The sequence below is a fragment of the Hemibagrus wyckioides genome, linkage group LG10 (genome assembly GCF_019097595.1).
Source record: "Hemibagrus wyckioides isolate EC202008001 linkage group LG10, SWU_Hwy_1.0, whole genome shotgun sequence".
Lineage (NCBI taxonomy): Eukaryota > Metazoa > Chordata > Actinopteri > Siluriformes > Bagridae > Hemibagrus > Hemibagrus wyckioides.
Window position 1 is genome coordinate 3,490,001 of NC_080719.1, and position 18,738 is coordinate 3,508,738.

At 37.3% G+C, this 18,738-nt stretch overlaps 1 protein-coding gene across 3 annotated transcripts in view; it reads right to left on the bottom strand.

The window, feature by feature from the left end:
* Positions 1–18,738, bottom strand: part of cpne7 (copine VII) — a 77,112-nt gene that overhangs the window by 35,581 nt on the left and 22,793 nt on the right. For all 3 annotated transcript variants that reach the window (XR_009205906.1, XM_058401444.1, XM_058401443.1), the window contains exons 5-8: positions 12,504–12,578; positions 944–1,027; positions 760–849; positions 558–656 (exon numbers count right to left, since the gene is read on the bottom strand). Coding sequence is in view for 2 of the 3 variants with exons in the window: in XM_058401444.1 (XP_058257427.1) it covers positions 558–656; positions 760–849; positions 944–1,027; positions 12,504–12,578 (348 nt within the window). In the remaining variant the exon portion in view is untranslated. The remainder of the gene's footprint in view (positions 1–557; positions 657–759; positions 850–943; positions 1,028–12,503; positions 12,579–18,738) is intronic.

The window sequence follows — 18,738 nt, forward strand, 5'->3', positions numbered from 1 at the left end:
CACTAGGTCCCTGAAGGTGTGCTGCGGTATCTGGCACCAAGATGTTAGCTTCAGATCCTTCAAGTCCTTACAAAACTTAAAGCACTTACAGGACTTGAAGGATACTGTTGATAGATACTGACCACTGCAGACCGGGAACACCCCACAAGAGCTGCAGTTTTAGAGATGCTCTGATCCAGTGGTCTAGCCATCACAATTTGGCCCTTCGTCAAACTCGCTCAAATCCTTACGCTTGTCCATTTTTCCTGCTTCTAACACATCAACTTTGAGGACAAAACGTTGACTTGCTGCCTAATATATCACACCCACTAACAGGTGCCATGATGTATATATATATATAGATGTATATATATATATATATATATATATATATATATATATATATATATAGATATATATATATATATATTTAGAGAGAGAGAGAGAGACTTGATAAGCTAAAAGAAGTGTTAGTGTGTGTGTGTGTGTATTCACACCACTTCCTTTGGCTTCTGAAGTCTCCCTGGAAGAAAATTGGTTCATTCATGACGTACATCAATGCAGCGTCTCTCACTGACCTTGTTTCCTCCAGAAGCTTGCTGCATCTCTTTGAACGTGGTGTAAAACTCGCCAATGAAGTCATGCTTCCCTCTCGAATCATAATCCCACACCAGGCACTGCGGGGTCGACACCCGGGACCGTTATTTCAGATGATTCATTTGATTCACTGTTTACGAATCTTTACTGATGTCTTGATTCTTCTCGTTCACATATACGCACCTTTAACTTCCTGTCCTCATCGCAGCTGCACAGGGAAATGAGGGAAACTTTGAACGGCTGCCACACGGGATTCAGGTTGTTCTTGATCACCTGTGATGAGGATGGAAAAAAGAAAAGCATTAAAGGAAACAAGGAACAGCAGGATGAATCAGGAATAACTCTGTAGTGAAGCAACGGGACTCACTTCTGTTCTGTGTACAAGTTGCTCTGTGCTGTCATCGTTCACGCGATAGATCTCCAAGAACGGGTCGGATTTGCTGAACAGATCCTAAAGATAGATTTTTTAAAGATAAATGTCAACATAAATTTCAAATATGTATTTTAATAGTAATAATAAGTCTTAAAAAACAAAAATCTAATACAGTAAGATTTCCTACACACACACACACCAATATAATACAATATAGTGGTGAAAATGAAAAAATCTATTACTAAAAAAATTAAATATAAGATTTAAAAAAAAATAAAAAGTACAATAATTTATTTAGTATAAAATAAAAAAAAGTGAACATAAATTTGACATCTATTTTACGTAAAAAAATGTATAAAACTCTTAAAAAATTAATAAATGAATTAATTTTTTTTTTAAAAAAAAACGAAAATAAAGCATAAAAATCTAATACAAATAAGTCAAATTTCCAACACACACACACACACACAAACTTGGGATACGATACACTGGTGGAAATTAAAAAAATCTAATAAAATAAAATGAAATAAAAGATAAAATAATTTATTTAGTATATAAAAAAGTGAATATACATTTTAAATATATATTTGACATAAAATACACATGTATAAACCTTTTTTTTTTAATTAATAAATTAATTAAATATATTTTTAAAAAATCAAATACAAATAAGTCCATTTTTCTACACACACACACACACATACACACCTGGAAATAAAAATGAAAAAATCTAATAAAATAAAATGAGAATATACAAATAAATAAAATACAGTACCTTTACAGTACCAGTACAATACTTTTTTAGTATATAGTACTAAAAAAGTGAACATAAATTTTTAAATATATATGTCTTACATAAAATACACATGTATAAAACTTAACAAATTAATTAGATATTTTAAAACATAGATATGAAATTTTTTTTATATAAAAAAATACAAATAGGTCAGATTACCCCACCCCCGACTCCCAGCAACCCATCCACCCCACCCCGATAACCCCCGACTCCACCCTGCCTGGAACCCAGACCCCCTCCCACACACTCACACACACAAACATACACACATTTTGACTATGATATTGTGGTGAAAATGAATCTTTAAAAAATCTAACTGAATCTAATCTAATCAAATAAAATTCAATTAAATTTAAATTAAAATAAAATCTAATCAGATACTATTGCACAGTAAGTAATGGCTCCTCAGTTGAGGCCGTGATCGAGTCGAATCTTATTCTCCGTGGTTCACTTCCTGGTGCAGTGCCACTGTTTTTTCTCATAGCTGTGACCAATCGAATCAGGAAAACAATAATTCGCCGTATCTCTGGGTCCCGGCTTGGATGGTCGCCAGCCCACGGCGACGGGATGTGTAGGACACGGAGGACACCAGAGGAAGAGGGAGAGCAGAGGAGGAGGAAGTCCAAACGAAGCGTTTAATGCCCTCTTTTCTCGCCACATTATGCCAGAGAGGGAGTCGGGACTGGACTGGGTTGTCAAGGTAACAGGTCTACACTAGAGCCAAGCGATCTGGACGAGTGATTTGTCCACATTTAATCTCAGAGCTTCCGATATTTGTAAAGTCCTTCATTCCAAGTAAAACCCCTGGTTTAACTTTTTAATTGAAGCAGGCAAATCTTTATTATTGAGATGTTCTCCTTCATATTCCACATAGAGCTCTTGTAGGTAACTGGAACCATTAAGGAATCCAGAAAGAGCACTTTTTCTGAATTGTTTGCTATATCAAGCTTATATCAGAGACCAGACCTATTAAATGATCTTACATGACTCCCAACAGAATGGAGATCTTTTTCCCCCCTTTTGTCAGCCCTCGAACCAAAGCCTTGATAGTCGGTTAAGAAAAATCGATCATGTCGTCTTCCCACTTTCAGATCATATTTCAGCGTGTAAGATACACTCGCTGGCCACTTTAATAGGAACACCTGCTCATCCAATCAGCCAATCATGTGTCAGCAGCACAATGCAGAACATCCTATAGATACAGGTCAAGAGTTTAATGTTCAATCAATTCAATTCAGTTTTATTTGAGCTTTTAACAATGGACATTGTTTCAAAGCAGCTTTACAGAACATAGTAAAGAAATATACTACAAAAAGTTCAAGATTAATATTAGACTTATATTTACATTTATTTGTATTTATCACGACTGTAGCAAGGGGGAAACAACTTGGAAACTACAACTTGGGGGAAAAATGGAAGAGGAAGAAACCTTGAGAGGAAACAGACTGAAAAGGGAACCTCATCCTCATTTGGGTGACACCAGAGAGTGTGATTATAAATGATTATAAACACCAGAGAGTGTGATTATAAATGATTATAAACACCAGAGAGTGTGATTATAAATGATTATAAACACCAGAGAGTTTGATTATAAATGATTATAAACACCAGAGAGTGTGATTATAAATGATTATAAACACCAGAGAGTGTGATTATAAATCCCTATAAACACCAGAGAGTGTGATTATAAATCCTTATAAACACCAGAGTGTGATTATAAATGCTTATAAACACCAGAGAGTGTGATTATATTGATTATAAACACCAGAGTGTGATTATAAATCATTATAAACACCAGAGAATGTGGTTATAAATCATTATAAAGACCAGAGAGTGTGATTATAAATGATTATAAACACCAGAGAGTGTGATTATAAATGATTATAAACACCAGAGTGTATTTATAAATCATTATAAACACCAGAGAATGTGATTATAAATCATTATAAAGACCAGAGAGTGTGATTATAAATGATTATAAACACCAGAGAGTGTGATTATAAATGATTATAAACACCAGAGAGTGTGATTATAAATGATTATAAACACCAGAGAGTGTGATTATAAATGATTATAAACACCAGAGAGTGTGATTATAAATGATTATAAACACCAGAGAGTGTGATTATAAATCCTTATAAACACCAGAGAGTGTGATTATAAATGATTATAAATACCAGAGTGTGATTATAAATCCTTACAAACACCGAAGAGTGTGATTAAAAATTATTAGAAAACCAGAAATGTTTCAGAAATAATTAGAAAACCAGAAAGTGTGATTATAAATGATTAGAAAACTGGAAAGTGTGATTATAAATCATTATAAACACCGGAGAGTGTGATTATGAATAAAGTTCTTTCTACAGTCAGTTGGGGTTGTGCAAGCAGGAGCTCCTGAGCATCTCATAAATTATCTCAACATCTGAGTTCATTATATAAGATTAGAGGGTGAAGAGGTGAAGAAGGTACAGGAGTTTAAGTACTTGGGGTAATGGAGAGTGTGGGAAAGAGGTAAAGAATGCAGGCAGGTTGGAATGGGTGGAGAAAGGTGTCAGGAGCTCTGTGTGATAGGAAAATATCGGCGAGAATCAAGGGGAAGGTGTATAAGACAGTGGTGAGACCGGCCATGTGGTATGGTTTAGAGACAGTGTCACTGAGGAAGAGAGAGGAGTCAGAGCTGGAGGTAGCAGAGCTGAAGATGTTGAGGTTCTCTTTGGGAGTGACACGGTTGGACAGAATTAGGAACGAGTACATCAGAGGGACAGCTCATGTTGGACGTTTGGGGGACGAAGTTTAAGATGGTTTGGACATGTTCAGAGGAGGGAGAGTGAGTATATTGGTAGGAGAATGTTGGACATGGAGCTGCCAGGCAGGAGGAAAAGAAGAAGGCCAAAGAGGAGGTATATGGATGGAATAAATGAGGAAGCTAGTGGGTGCAAGTGTTGAGGATGCAGAAGATAGGGATAGGTGGAGAGAGATGATTCACTGTGGTGACCCCTGAAGGGAAAAGCAGAAAGAAGAAGAAGAAGATCTGAGTTCATTATAGATTTAACACCAACTCCTCCATGCTGAAGCCTTCAGAAGCTCAATGATGGAGATACAGCATATGTAGAATGTCATTGTGTGTAGTGATTAGGAGCTTGTTGTACTCAATGTCCACATGGGGTTGACATCTTCTCTTCGAATATTGGAAATCTTCATGAAGCAGAATTCAGCTGGAGCTGGTACATCTCTGGGTGTCTCAGGATGTTCGCAGGGTCAGGGTCTTCTCTCTGAAGATCCGAAATCATACAACAGCATTGATCTTGGCATGGTTGTTGATGCAGGATGAACTGGTTAGAGGAATCCAAAAATTCCTGGAATCTCAGCGCAGGTTCCTGTGTCATTTTCAATTATTCAATTATTCGATTATTCAATTTATTTGTCTAGTGTTTTTAACAATGGACATTGTCTCAAAGCAGCTTTACAGAATTAGTCTGTCTGTTTGAGAAAAGTCATTAACGGAGCATTCACACAAAAACTGGTCACATGAAAGCTGTCATGTGGACCAGGAAGTGCACCGAGGTACCGAACCTGAGACTTCCTGTAGCTGCAGAAGAAGTTCTGAGTTCCGTGAAACTGTGATACGATTCCCGGGAACATGAACGCAACTCAAACTCGAGTCTCCGCTCTCCCTGTGTCTGCATTTTAGCCGATGATGACATCATCAGTTTCCTCACCTCACGTTTAGCACAAGAACGTTGTGAGATACAGAAGAGCTGTGCGTGATATAATAGCACCAAAATAATGATAATAATAAAAATTGTACTCTGTGCATTTATGATTCTGCAAATACACAGAATCTAAAAACCAGACCAGAGCTGCAGCAGAACCGGGAACATTCACACTCGGATTCGGACCATAGCAACCTAGTGTGAAACCCACGTAAGTCTTTAAGTCTGAGGGGTTTTTTGCAATGTTTTGCTAATCCCAGGTTTACTTTTTCTTCAAATTTCTTCACAGTTAGGACACGGTGTTAGGAAGTGGAGCTCAGTCTCTACCTCTCTATAGCTACTGTATAGGAAGAACCTACTCTCTCTGGACAGCAGCTCTGTCTGTATCTCTCTCTCTCACTCTCTATGTCTGTCAGCTCTGTTTTTATCTCTCTGTCTCTGTCTCTCAGCTCTGTCTGTATCTCTCTCTCTCTCTCTCTCTCTCTCTCTCAGCTTTGTCTGTATCTGCTCTTTCTCTCAATATCTCTCTTTCTCGCTCTCTCTTTAAAGACAAGGGACATGTTTTACCTATTTATGAAGCAAAAGGAAAAGAAATTTACAGATGTGTAAAAGCTGAAAAAAAAGCTCCACAGTGTGGAGAAAAACACTTGGAGTTTTAGATGACATTAACCCTGTATGGAGAGTGTTTTAGAAATTGCCACTTGGAAAACGAGCGGGTGATTTACAGTGGAGAGTTTTACATGGAGCTGTGGGGGTCAATGTTTTAATTTCTAAGTTAAATCCCCCTTTTTTTTAAGAAATGCCCTTTCTGTGATGAAACCGAAACTGTTTTTCATTGTTTATTGAAATGCAAAAGGCTTAGCCCTGTGTTTGAGCTGTTGGAAACACTTTTTAACTCTTTTGGTGAAAAAATGGTCCCAGGTTTCTGTTATATTTGGAGCTTGTTATAAAAAAGCTGAAAAACAGAAATGGGAACTGATCAACTTCATTGTAGGAGAAGCTAAAATTTAAGCCGGAAAAATAAAGTAGAAAAGAAAGAAAGGATCAGCATCATTTCTGCTTTCAGAGCTCTAGTGAAAGCTCGGGTCAAAATAGATCTTCATTTTTTTAAAAGAAATGAATGATTTGAGTGCTTTTACGCTGAGGTGGTGTTATGCAAATGTCATCTGTTTTATCGATGAAGGTGAACTGTTTTTTTAGCACTCCTTTACACTAATTTTACTTTTATTTATTTATTTATTTATTTATTTATTTATTTATTTTTTTAAGTGCTGCTTTAAAATGATGCCTGTACTGTAAGTTATTGGTATTTATTAAAGCTAAAAAATCTGCTGTTTCATGTCCTTTAAATAATGGAGAAATAACCTTTGCAAATGAATTGGTTTAGAGATGTGGAAAGATATTAATGAACGAGTATGACAGAAAATGTTTTCTAATAAACTACTGTTAAAAATCTAAATCTCTCTCCCACTCTCTCTCTCTCTCTCTCTCTCTCTGTCTGTATCTTCTCTCTTTCAGCTCTATCTATATCTCTCTCTCACACTCACTCTCACATCTCTTTCTCACTCTCTCTCTCTCAGCTCTGTCCGTATCTCTCTCACTCTCTCACTCTCTCTCTCAGCTCTGTCCGTATCTCTCTCTTGCTCACTCTCTCTCTCAGCTCTATCCGTATCTCTCTCTCTCTCACTCTCTCTCTCAGCTCTGTCTGTATCTCTCTCTCACTCTGTATCTTCTCTCTTTCAGCTCTGTCTATATCTCTCTCTCTCACTCTCTCTCTCAGCTCTGTCCATATCTCTCTCTCTCACTCTCTCGCACTCTGTATCTTCTCTCTTTCAGCTCTGTCTATATCTCTCTCTCTCACTCTCTCTCTCAGCTCTGTCCGTATCTCTCTCTCTCACTCAGCTCTGTCCGTATCTCTCTCTCTCTCTCTCTCTCTCTCACTCACTCTCACATCTCTGTCTGTATCTGCTCTCTCTCTCTGTCTCTCTCTCTCTCTCTCTCCAGCTCTAACTAGTTTATATTTACCTCCTCGTGTTTTGACCCTTGCCTGGAATAATGCACCTTGTTGATGAGAAAGTTCAGAGAATGGCTGACAGAAAAGTGAAATAATCACTCTTTACATCCATGGTGAGCTGAACAGCATCTCCAAATGAACAACTTCTACGCCTACAGAGGAGCAGACGACTATATCGGGGTCCATATTGGATTTTTAAAGACATTTAAAGATAATATTGCGTACTTTATTGCAGCTTCTTCTTACCTTCCACACATCAATCATGTGTTTCTAAAGTGTCAAGAGGTTTCCGCTAGCCAGCATCTGGACCCGAATACATGGGAATAAACCTGCATGTGCAATTCTAAGCACTCACGTGGTTTCAAACTCGTTCGTGTTCGGAGGGGAAACGAAGCGACAACCGCACGTCCTTTCTGTCGTCGCCATAGCAGCGAGAGTAATGAGTAACTCAAAGTCATTTGAATAGACAGATCCCGTCTAAAGATTACGGCTCGGTCATTACTTTGTCTAGACATTTGGCAATCTTTATCGCCTGTCCCTGATGCACAAAGCTATTTGGCTCGTCTCATGTTTCTTCTCGATCGCATTAGGTTACAGAATTCCTTTTGTAGGTGTGAGACATTTACAGATCAACTCAGTCATCTCAGCCATCGGAGTTATATTTAGCCGAGTCGTAGCCGGTGTGCGACATGGCTGATTCCGAGGCATTAATCACAGAAGCTAAACGCAGTAAATCACTCTTAATGAACAAGACTGGAGACCAATGTTAGAGGAAGTGATGCGATAAAAAACAAGATGCCTCAGGAGGAACGCAGGTACAGGCAGAGCTGAGGAAACAGCATGAAGCGCTACGCTAGCTGTATAACATCTTTCTATTTTTTCCTCAACTAAATACAAATTTCAATTTCCAATCAATTTTTTCCTACACAGTATGAGGTGTAAATGCTTTCGAACGTCTGCTTCATAAAAGCAACTGATAAAGGATAAAATAAAGAATTAAAACATGCCGAGAAGAAAAAAATACAGAAATGTATTCATAAATAAAATGAAATGATAAAATGATGAAATGACTGTGTGCAGTTATATAAAAACAATCCAGACTGAGGTAGAGAGAGTCTTCTCTTTCTCTCCATCACTCTCCCTCTATCAATCTCTCTATCTCATCACTCTCAATCACTCTTCCTTTCTCAATCTCTAACTCTCTCAAGTTCTTTCTTTCTCTCAGTCACTTTCTCTCTCTCAAACACTCTCTTTCTCAATCTCTTTCTCTCAGACACACACACTCCCTCTCACACACACTCTCTCAATCTCTTTCTCTCTCACACACACTCTCTCAATCTCTTTCTCTCTCACACACACTCTCTCAATCTCTTTCTCTCTCACACACACTCCCTCTCACACACACTCTCTCAATCTCTTTCTCTCTCACACACACTCCCTCTCACACACACTCTCTCAATCTCTTTCTCTCTCACACACACTCCCTCTCACACACACTCTCTCAATCTCTTTCTATCTCACACACACTCCCTCTCACACACACTCTCTCAATCTCTTTCTCTCTCACACACACTCCCTCTCACACACACTCTCTCAATCTCTTTCTCTCTCACACACACTCCCTCTCACACACACTCTCTCAATCTCTTTCTCTCTCACACACACTCCCTCTCACACACACTCTCTCAATCTCTTTCTCTCTCACACACACTCCCTCTCACACACACTCTCTCAATCTCTTTCTATCTCACACACACTCCCTCTCACACACACTCTCTCAATCTCTTTCTCTCTCACACACACTCCCTCTCACACACACTCTCTCAATCTCTTTCTCTCTCACACACACTCCCTCTCACACACACTCTCTCAATCTCTTTCTCTCTCACACACACTCCCTCTCACACACACTCTCTCAATCTCTTTCTCTCTCACACACACTCCCTCTCACACACACTCTCTCAATCTCTTTCTATCTCACACACACTCTCTCTCAACCACTCTCTCGCAATCTCTTTCTCTCTGACACACTCTCTCTTTCAAGCTTTTTCTCTCTCTCTAGCTCTTTCTCTCCGACACACTCTCTTTTTCAAGCTCTTTCTCTCACATACACTCTCTCTCAATTTCTTTCTCTCTCTTAAACACTCTCTCTCTCTCTCTCTCTCTATCGCACTCTCTCTTACCCTCAATTTCTTTCTCTCTCTTAAACACTCTCTCTCTCTCTCTCTCTATCGCACTCTCTCTTACCCTCAATTTCTTTCTCTCTCCTTCAATCTCTTTCTCTCAAATTAATTCCATTCAGATTAGCTTTATTGGCTTGACCAATTGTGCATGTATTGCCAAAGCATTTAAAAGCATAAGGAATGAAAACAAATTATAAAATAAACAAACAAACAAATAAATAAATTTAGTTCATGAGCACATCACTGATTGGTTGTCTCATCCCTCTTGTTGTGGCAGATGTTATGGATGCACCAAGCTTCTAGGGAAATGCATTTTTTTTCCAACTAAATGCTGATGTTTTGTGTCATTTCAGTTTTATGAATTAAGGACAAATCATCTGGACAGGATGTTAGGAAGTGGAGCTCTGTCTCTACCTCTCCTTAGCTACTGTACAGGCAGAACCTGATCTCTCTGGACAACAGCACTGTCTGTATCTCTCTCTTTCTCTCTCTCTCACCAGCCTGTGGTTACTAAGTCTGTATTTGCTCTCTCTCTCTCTCTCTCTCTCTCTCTCTCTCTCTCTCTCTCTCTCTGTGTGTCTCTTGCCGGCCTGTGGTTACTGAGGCTGTATCTGCTCTCTCTCTCTCTCTCTCTCTCTCTCTCTCACTCACTTTCGTCTTACCCAGATTGAGGTTACTGAGGCTGTATCTGCTCTCTCTCTCTCTCTCTCTCTCTCTCTCTCTCGATTTCGTCTTACCCAGATTGTGGTTACTGAGTCTGTATCTTGTTATATTTTTCCTCAGCTTGCTGTCTCCGATATTCTGCTCAGGTATTCTGCTGTTGGTTATTCTCTGTTTAGCACCAAAGAACATTGCAGTTTACTTTGTGTTGTTTCAGTCCAATAAGTTTGATAATGTTGTTTTTGTGTGTTAATCATTTGGTTGTCTCGGATTCTGTGGATCCTGACGCTGGCTTGTGTTAGTTGTCTTAGTTGTGTCAGTCTGATTAATTTGTTTGTGGAGCCTCAGGACCAGCTTTCTTCATCTCTCTCTCTCTCTCTCTCTCTCTCCTCTGTCCTCATGACTTGCTCGTGCTGGGAAACACACACCCGTGATTATACGTCTTCCTTTCTTAAACAACAATACCCTTTTTTACCGGCCTATTATTAGTCTTAGATTATATTCAGAGATCTCTGTACAAGTCTGTGTGTATGAATTGTTTCTGCATCAGGCAGCATGACCAAGTGCTTGAGGTACAGTAATAAAGATATATTTTAATTAGCATGTACTCTTTTATCACTAGAATATACAGCATGTAGCGGTCCTTTGACTTTATGCTGCTCTTATTGGTGGCCTTTAAGTTGAGCATCGCAGAAGAACTCACTCATAATGACTGAAAATTTGTCAAAACTTTGGTTGTGATGGCAAAAAATCAGCTGCTTGTCACATCACATATGCTAAGACCGTTAATGCTAATCTTGAGTCACAACAAACGATCAGAAAAATGTCTCTTAGGTTTCAAAAATTCATCAAGTAGAAGTAGAGAGTAGCGAGAGAGTTGCACTTTTGACTTCTGACCTCATACTTTTCATCACTTGATGAATTTTTTAACATTTCTCTCCACCCCCCGATGATGTGTGAGCTGTGACAGTAAGCCCCGCCCACCTCCAGCATCATTAAAACTCCATCACTAATGAATACACTGGAGCACATATGGCGTAGTTCAGAGCCGATGATTAGTTTCTGAGATTAAAGCTTCCTGAAATTCCGGGATTTAATGTTCAGAAGGAACTAAATTAATAAGACACATCAGCTTCACATCTGCATGAATTCATGAATATGTAATGCAGTGTCGTGCAGCATATCCACCACTCCACAGGGGCTGAAATACTGCTCCGCCTCCAGCAGCCAAGCGGCCCGTGACCAACTCAGCTTTATGACGAGACGGAGGCCTGCTGGTGAGACGAAGCGAATCTAGATATACGGAAGTTTAAGACCAAACACCGGTCCACATCACAGAGCCGCCTGAAGGGGCGTTTAATCTGACGAACAATCGAGCAGCGTGAGCTCGCAAATTTCAAACCCCATCTCCAAACGCCATCTCTTGGCTCGCATTTATCACTCCAGAGCTCAGGGTGATCAATGATCTCGCATGGATATCAACATGTTGTCGCTATGCATCATTTGCGATTCATACAAAAATGTTGGCTCCTTATCGCTCCACGCAAGCACGGCCTCGGGGAAATCAAGAGCAGAACGTGAAAAACAGGCAGAAAAAGCATGGGAATGGGAAAGAAAAATGGAAATAAGAGGGAGAGGGGGAAACGAAGCGAGGGCCGAGAGATGAAACGAGTAGGAGGCGGAGGTATAGAGGGGATGGTGTACACGGCGGCAGCACCGCAGGACAAAGCAGATCCCTGCAGAACCGCTCGGCTACGTGGGCTAATGTGCAGAAGATGTTTGCACACAGAGAAGAAGGCCAAAGACCCCCTGCTGCTCGACCCCATGTTGTTCGCCCCCCTGACGCCTGCCCGCCTGTCACTGCCCCCCCTGCTGACTCTCTAGAAGATCCAGATACCGTGACTGCAGGGGTTCAGAAAAAGCAAGCAACATAGCAGCCAATATTCAATACAAAAAAAAAAAGAAAAAACATTTGAGAAATTTTAATTACCAGTGAAGAAAGTTACTACTTTAAGTTATTTAGGTGATTTTAGTTTTATTCAACTATTAATTTATTTAACGTTCCCCTTTGCAAATGATTGCTGCTGTCATTCCAGCAGTTTATGGAGGGATTAGAAATGAAAATGTTCTAGAATTAAAGTGATAAAATCATTATTAAATAAAAATAAGATAAATTTCCTTTTCGTACCTTATCATCCAACTTCTTTGCACAGAACGTGAGCTCAACGTATCCGTTGTTGCCAGAAATTTCCTCAGCATGGATCTAAGGGAAATAGAAAAACATTAACTCGATTTTTTTGTGCTTTTTTATTGTTGTTTTTCCATATTTTTTGCAGCATTTAAAGAATTTTTTCAGATAGATATCTACTTCTTCTTCTTTCGGCTTTACCCTTCAGGGGTCTCCACAGTGAATCATCTCTCTCCACCTATCCCTATCTTCTGCATCCTCAACACTTGCACCCACTAGCTTCATATCTTCATTTATTACATCCATATTCCTCCTCTTTGGCCTTCCTCTTTGCCTCCTGCCTGGCAGCTCCATGTCCAACATTCTCCTACCGATATACTCACTCTCCCTCCTCTGAACATGTGATATTACCAAATATGACTCAAATACACTGCATTTTTTTGAACCTAAAGGAAAATATTTTTAGGATTTTCTGATCCTTTCAGTTTTCATGTTGCCTGTAAAATGATTTTAATCACGAGAGAAATGTAAATATTTTTAGACCAAATACAAAACAAGACTCATTAATCATGATGCACGTCTAGGACTCAGTCATGAAGAATAAAATGTGCGTTTATACAGAAAAAAAATAGTTCCTGTTAACGCTTTCATTATAGCAGCTATAAACGTCCTGCACTCTTAAAGTTATAGGAAAGAAAATATTTAAAAGAAGCACAAATCCCTTCATCCACCCACACTTATACTATAAGTGCTGCCACTGGAGACTCCTTCCATAAATTCTCCTCCATAAAATCTCCTCCATAAAATCTCCTCACTACTTTTTGTACTCTTTATACAGCTAGTTCCACTTTATTTATTTATTTTATCATTAAATTCATTTTTTCTATTTCAATTTTATTATTTTTCTATTTATTCATTTTTTCAAATTTCTATTTCTATTTATACTATTCCCTGTTCTATTTTAACTCCATTTGACTTTATTTCCATAACACTTACAGTTGTAAAAAGCATTTCACTGCATGTCATACTGTACATGTAATTATGTTCGTATTTAAACCAGAACCATTGGCTTAAAAAAATAAATCTGCAGTTACAGAACTTTATATACTCCTCGGTGTCACCCAGATGAGGATGAGGTTCTGTTTTGATTCTGGTTCCTTTCAAGGTTTCTTCCTCGTGACATCTCAGGGAGTTTTTCCCCTCACCACCATCATGTCTGGCTCACTCAGTAGAAATAAACTAATAAATAAAATAATTAATATCCTACATGTATAGATTTCTGTAACGCTGCTTTCTAACAGTGTATGTCCATTGACCAATCAGAATTGAGAATTCAACCAAGAAAATGGTATAAAATGTCAGTCAACAGCTTTGCAGTTATTCATTTGAACCCACAATAAAAAGAAGTTTTGAATTATTCTAGTGAAGATTTCAGAAGGATGCAAGTGACTAAAGAACATAAAAACCCGGAAGATATTTTAAGGAGCAGGGAACAGCTTCATCCTGTCAGACTGTCAGAAATTCGTTCCCTGTCACTTCACACGACGGCAACGCAGCGTTCAGGGAAAGTCCTTGACAGCTTTGGAGTTTGTAAAAGTGAAACATGAAATAAAGAACAGAAGATTAATGCTAGAGGTTAAACCATCTGGGCTGCAGGATCAAATCTACAACCAGTGTGAAATTTAATAGGATCCACCACAGAGACCAGACGTCATGAGTGTTTATTAAAAAGTCTCCAAAAGAAAAGGTCAGTGGTGTAAAACACAGCTGAAGCACAAACTGGTAAAGATTTAGAGCAGAATGGGGTCAAACAGGAAATGAGAAAAAAAAAATCCTTTTTCAAATTTTAATGTGATAAAGTTAGCTACAGAAGATGCGTAAGAAATAGTGGAGAAATACTGAGGGTTTTATGGTAAAATTAACAACTTTATCTGTGTACAGCAGAATGCATTTTATTTTATTTTATTATTGTATTTATTGTATTTTATTATAAAAATGATACTGATGATAGGTGTTGTTTTTTGTAATATTAACAACTCAGACAATTATATTTTGTTTTACTTTATTTTATTTTATAAATAATTCTGATTATAGGTGTTTTCTTTTTTATTATAAATTATTTTATTTTATTTTATTTTAGAAGTAATAATGATAGGTGGGTTTTTTTTTAAAAATTAACAACTCTGCCAAGTCTGTGTACAGACAATTATATTTTATTTTATTTTATTTTATAAATAATTCTGATGATAGGTGTTTTCTTTTTTATTATAAATTATTTTATTTTATTGTATTGTATTTTATTTTAGAAGTAATAATGATAGGTGGGTTTTTTTTAATATTAACAACTCTGCCAAGTCTGTGTACAGACAATTATATTTTATTTTATTTTATTTTGTTTTAGAATTAATATTAATGATAGGTGTAACAACTGTGCCAAGTCTGTGTACAGCCAATTCCATTTTAATTTAATTTAATTTAATTTAATTTAATTTAATTTAATTTAATTTAATTTAATTTAATTTAATTTAATTTAATTTAATTTAATTTTATTTTATTTTTTAAATAATAATGATGATAAGTGTTTTCCTTTCCTTTAATTTTAATTTAATATTAAATTCCATTTCATTTTTTTCAATTTATTTTTTTTATTTAAATTTCAAGTTTTTACAATTCTATCCCTATTCTATTTTTATTCCATTTGACTTTATTTTTATAACATGAACAGTTCATTGTGTATGCTAATAAAATTGATTTTATTAGAGATCTAATTAGGTTATTAGGTATTATTAGGTACAAATAAATCTGCAGTTACAGCAAATCATATCCAATCAACCCATTTTACGTGGAAGCATGAACTCTGTGTCAAGTTCCAGCTGCAGCTTCAGCTATAATAAAGATCATAATAAAGACAGTATCAGTTCGGTTTTGTATTCAGTATTCAGTATCAGTTTATAAAATACAGCTCATCATCATCACCCAGGGACAAAGTCAAACAAATCTTTGACATGATTGTAGGGGGTGGAGTGTGCAACGTCAGCATGCTATTTATTATAAACAATCAATAAATCGCTGTCAAATTTGTAACCCATGCAGGCAACAACAAACATCTAGAAAAATCTATAACCAAAGACAAGAGCACAGGCAAGCGGCAAAACCAGGAAGTAACTACAAGCAGTAACAAGGAGGAAGTTAAGGACAAAATAATGGCATCAGCAAGTCTGTGTGAGAACTGAAGAAGCCACAGAAATACTTAAATAGACAAAGTAATTAACATTGAACAGAATTGTGGAACGAACAATCTATTAATTAATTATTTGAAATCGTGAAGAATGGATATAACAGATACATCCGTTTTATTTCAATTCCATTTTATTTTATTTTATTTTATAAATAATACTGATGATTTTTTTTTTGCCAGGTCTGTATACAGCTAATTCCATTTAATTTAATTTAATTTCATTTTAATTCATTTAATTTATTTTCCCTCAAATTTCAAGTTTTTACTATTCAATCCCTATTCTATATTTATTCCATTTGACTTTTATTTCCAGAACACAGACATAAAGCATATAAAAAGCATTTCGCTGCATGTCATAGTGTTTATGATTGTGTCTGTGACTAATAAAATGGATTTTAAATTTGAAGTTGAGATCTAATTTGGTTCATATTTAAGCCGGAACCATTAATTGGCTTAAAAAAGAAATAAATCTGCAGTTACAGCTCTTGCACCATGAAAACATGAAGACGGCTTTAGGATTTCTTTTACTGTGAATAGTTTTCTGCTTAAGTTTCTATGAACATGAAGTCAGGACAAACTAATTAACGTTGAAGAAAACTGTGGGCGGAGACAAGACACAAATCCAAAACAGATAAACGCAGATAACAATGTAAACCAAGAAGCATGTAGAGATTAACAATAAAACACGAACAAACTGGTTTCATGGACATTCCGCAGCATTAAATGTAACCAGAAACAGATAAGATGCACACCGTTACAGCTAGGTAATGCGTTCTTTAATAAATAAATTTTGGCAAATTGATGAGGTATAATTATTGGAATAAATTCAATTCAATTCAATTTATTTGTATAGTGATTTTAACAATGCGCATTGTCTCAAAGCAGATTTACAGAAGTATAGAAACATAGAAAAAATTATACAGTTTAAAGTTAAGTTAAAAAAAAAACTGAGGGAAGTTACTATTTAATCCCTAATGAGAAGCCTGAGTCGGCGGTGGAGAGGATAAACTTCCTCATTTGGGTGGCACTGGACAGTAAATAATGTAACTGTAAATAATGTCCTTTCTACAACAGCAACCAAGAGCTCTTGAGGAACTAATAGGGCTGTGTAGTTTCTGAGTTCATTATAGACTTAGCACTAATTCCTTCCTGCCGAAAGCTGAATAAACACTCTTCGGGATGCTCTGTTGCAGGAAATTAATCAGCTCCATCGTGGAAACTTCATGTTGCTTTGCCTCACACCATCGAGATGTTAATTATTTGTAATTAAGTCGTAAAGAACAGATTTAATAGATACTGTGACAAAGTTAACTATGCAATCATGCTCAGAAAAGGGGATACAAACTTTTGAACAGTTATAGTTACAGTTAGTTATTTCTTTGTTACTAATATCTTAATATTCTAAATCTACGTGACCGAAGAAACGTCTGTGAAACCTAGCACATTAGATACATTAAAGTTATTTACACCATTATTAGCTGTTGAATACTTAACTCGGATTGTTCAGTTTGGTCCTGGGATTATATTAATGCCCTTGTTCTTATGCCGTTATCGTTTCTATGGTAACAAAAAATTGATAATAGGGAAAAAGAGAGGCTGGTAAGGAGTAAAGTCAGAACAGGAATTAATTTGTTTGGTGGATGTTCTACAAGATGAAATGTAATGCGCCTATAAACGGATAACAAGTCTAACTGTGTTGGTTTAAGAGGAAGAAAACACTTCAGGATGAGAAAAAGTAACAACCGAAATATTCATTATTTTCCTATTACTGCATGTCCCAAAGCTTCTTCTTCTTCTTCTTCTGCATTTTGTCCTAACATCACCACAGTGTTCCTCATGCTGGAGAGAAAACTCCATGGAATTCTGCACATGCTGTTCCACTGCAGCCTGAAAGCTTTCAGGCTGAACACACAGCATGATAATTGGAGTAATTTACCTGCTCTGGGTGAGCACTCAGGAACATCCATTCAAATCTATTAACACCTTAATGGAGGACCTTCCGAAAAAAAAATGTCTGCCGGTAATGTTTTATTGTAGATGGTGTTTTTGCTCTTTTTTCCACCCTCGTCTTCATCTTCATCTTTCTCTCTCTCTCTCTCTCTCTCTCTCTCTCTAACTCGCTGATTGTTTGAGTTGGACGCATCAAAATGAGCAAGAAATGTTTCTGATGCAACAGAAACAGCGACAGCGGCAAGTGCAAGTTCATACATTATCGTTTCCATAGCAACAACTCCTTCCCAGGGTCTGGTCCACAAAAAAGATCGTCAAAATGGTAGGTCCAGGAACCACTGGCTGAAAGTCTGATGTATACAGCACACAAAATTGGAAACGCTTCAGCAGTTTTGAAGTTGTCATCTGATTCTACAGGATTTCCAGGAGACGTGTGTTTTTTAACGTCTTCCTGGAAACAAAGTCGTTGTGATGCTCTATATCCCTATTTATAATTGTGACAATTAGCACTTATGAGGATCAGCAAATTTTCCGAAGTACACAGTATCGGCTCATTCTTTTGCTTTATTAGACTTTCTTAAATAAACCATTTACAGTTTCACAGTGGTCTGTTTTTTGTCAGGACATCAGCTGTACATTTTCACAACCCTAAACATGATGATAAACAAAATGAATTGTGATTGGTCGATTTACATGTCAGTCAGATGCCCTCTTTGGAGATCATTGGTTAATAAAAGCTGATATGGAGTTCTTCTGCCTAGCTCTGGCTGGTCGAGTTTATTAAAATGGTAACTTTGGAAGGAGTCTCCATCGTCAGCTCTCTATAACACTTCCCTCAAGCCTTCAGGCTCCTTAACATCCACTGAACTGAATTGTACCGAACTCACACACACACACACATACTCACTCACTCAACTATGTGAACTGAACTGTTCCGAACACACACACACACACACACACACATACTCACTCAACTGTGTGAACTAAACTGTTCCAAACTCACTCACACACACACACACACACACACACTCACTCAACTGTGTGAAC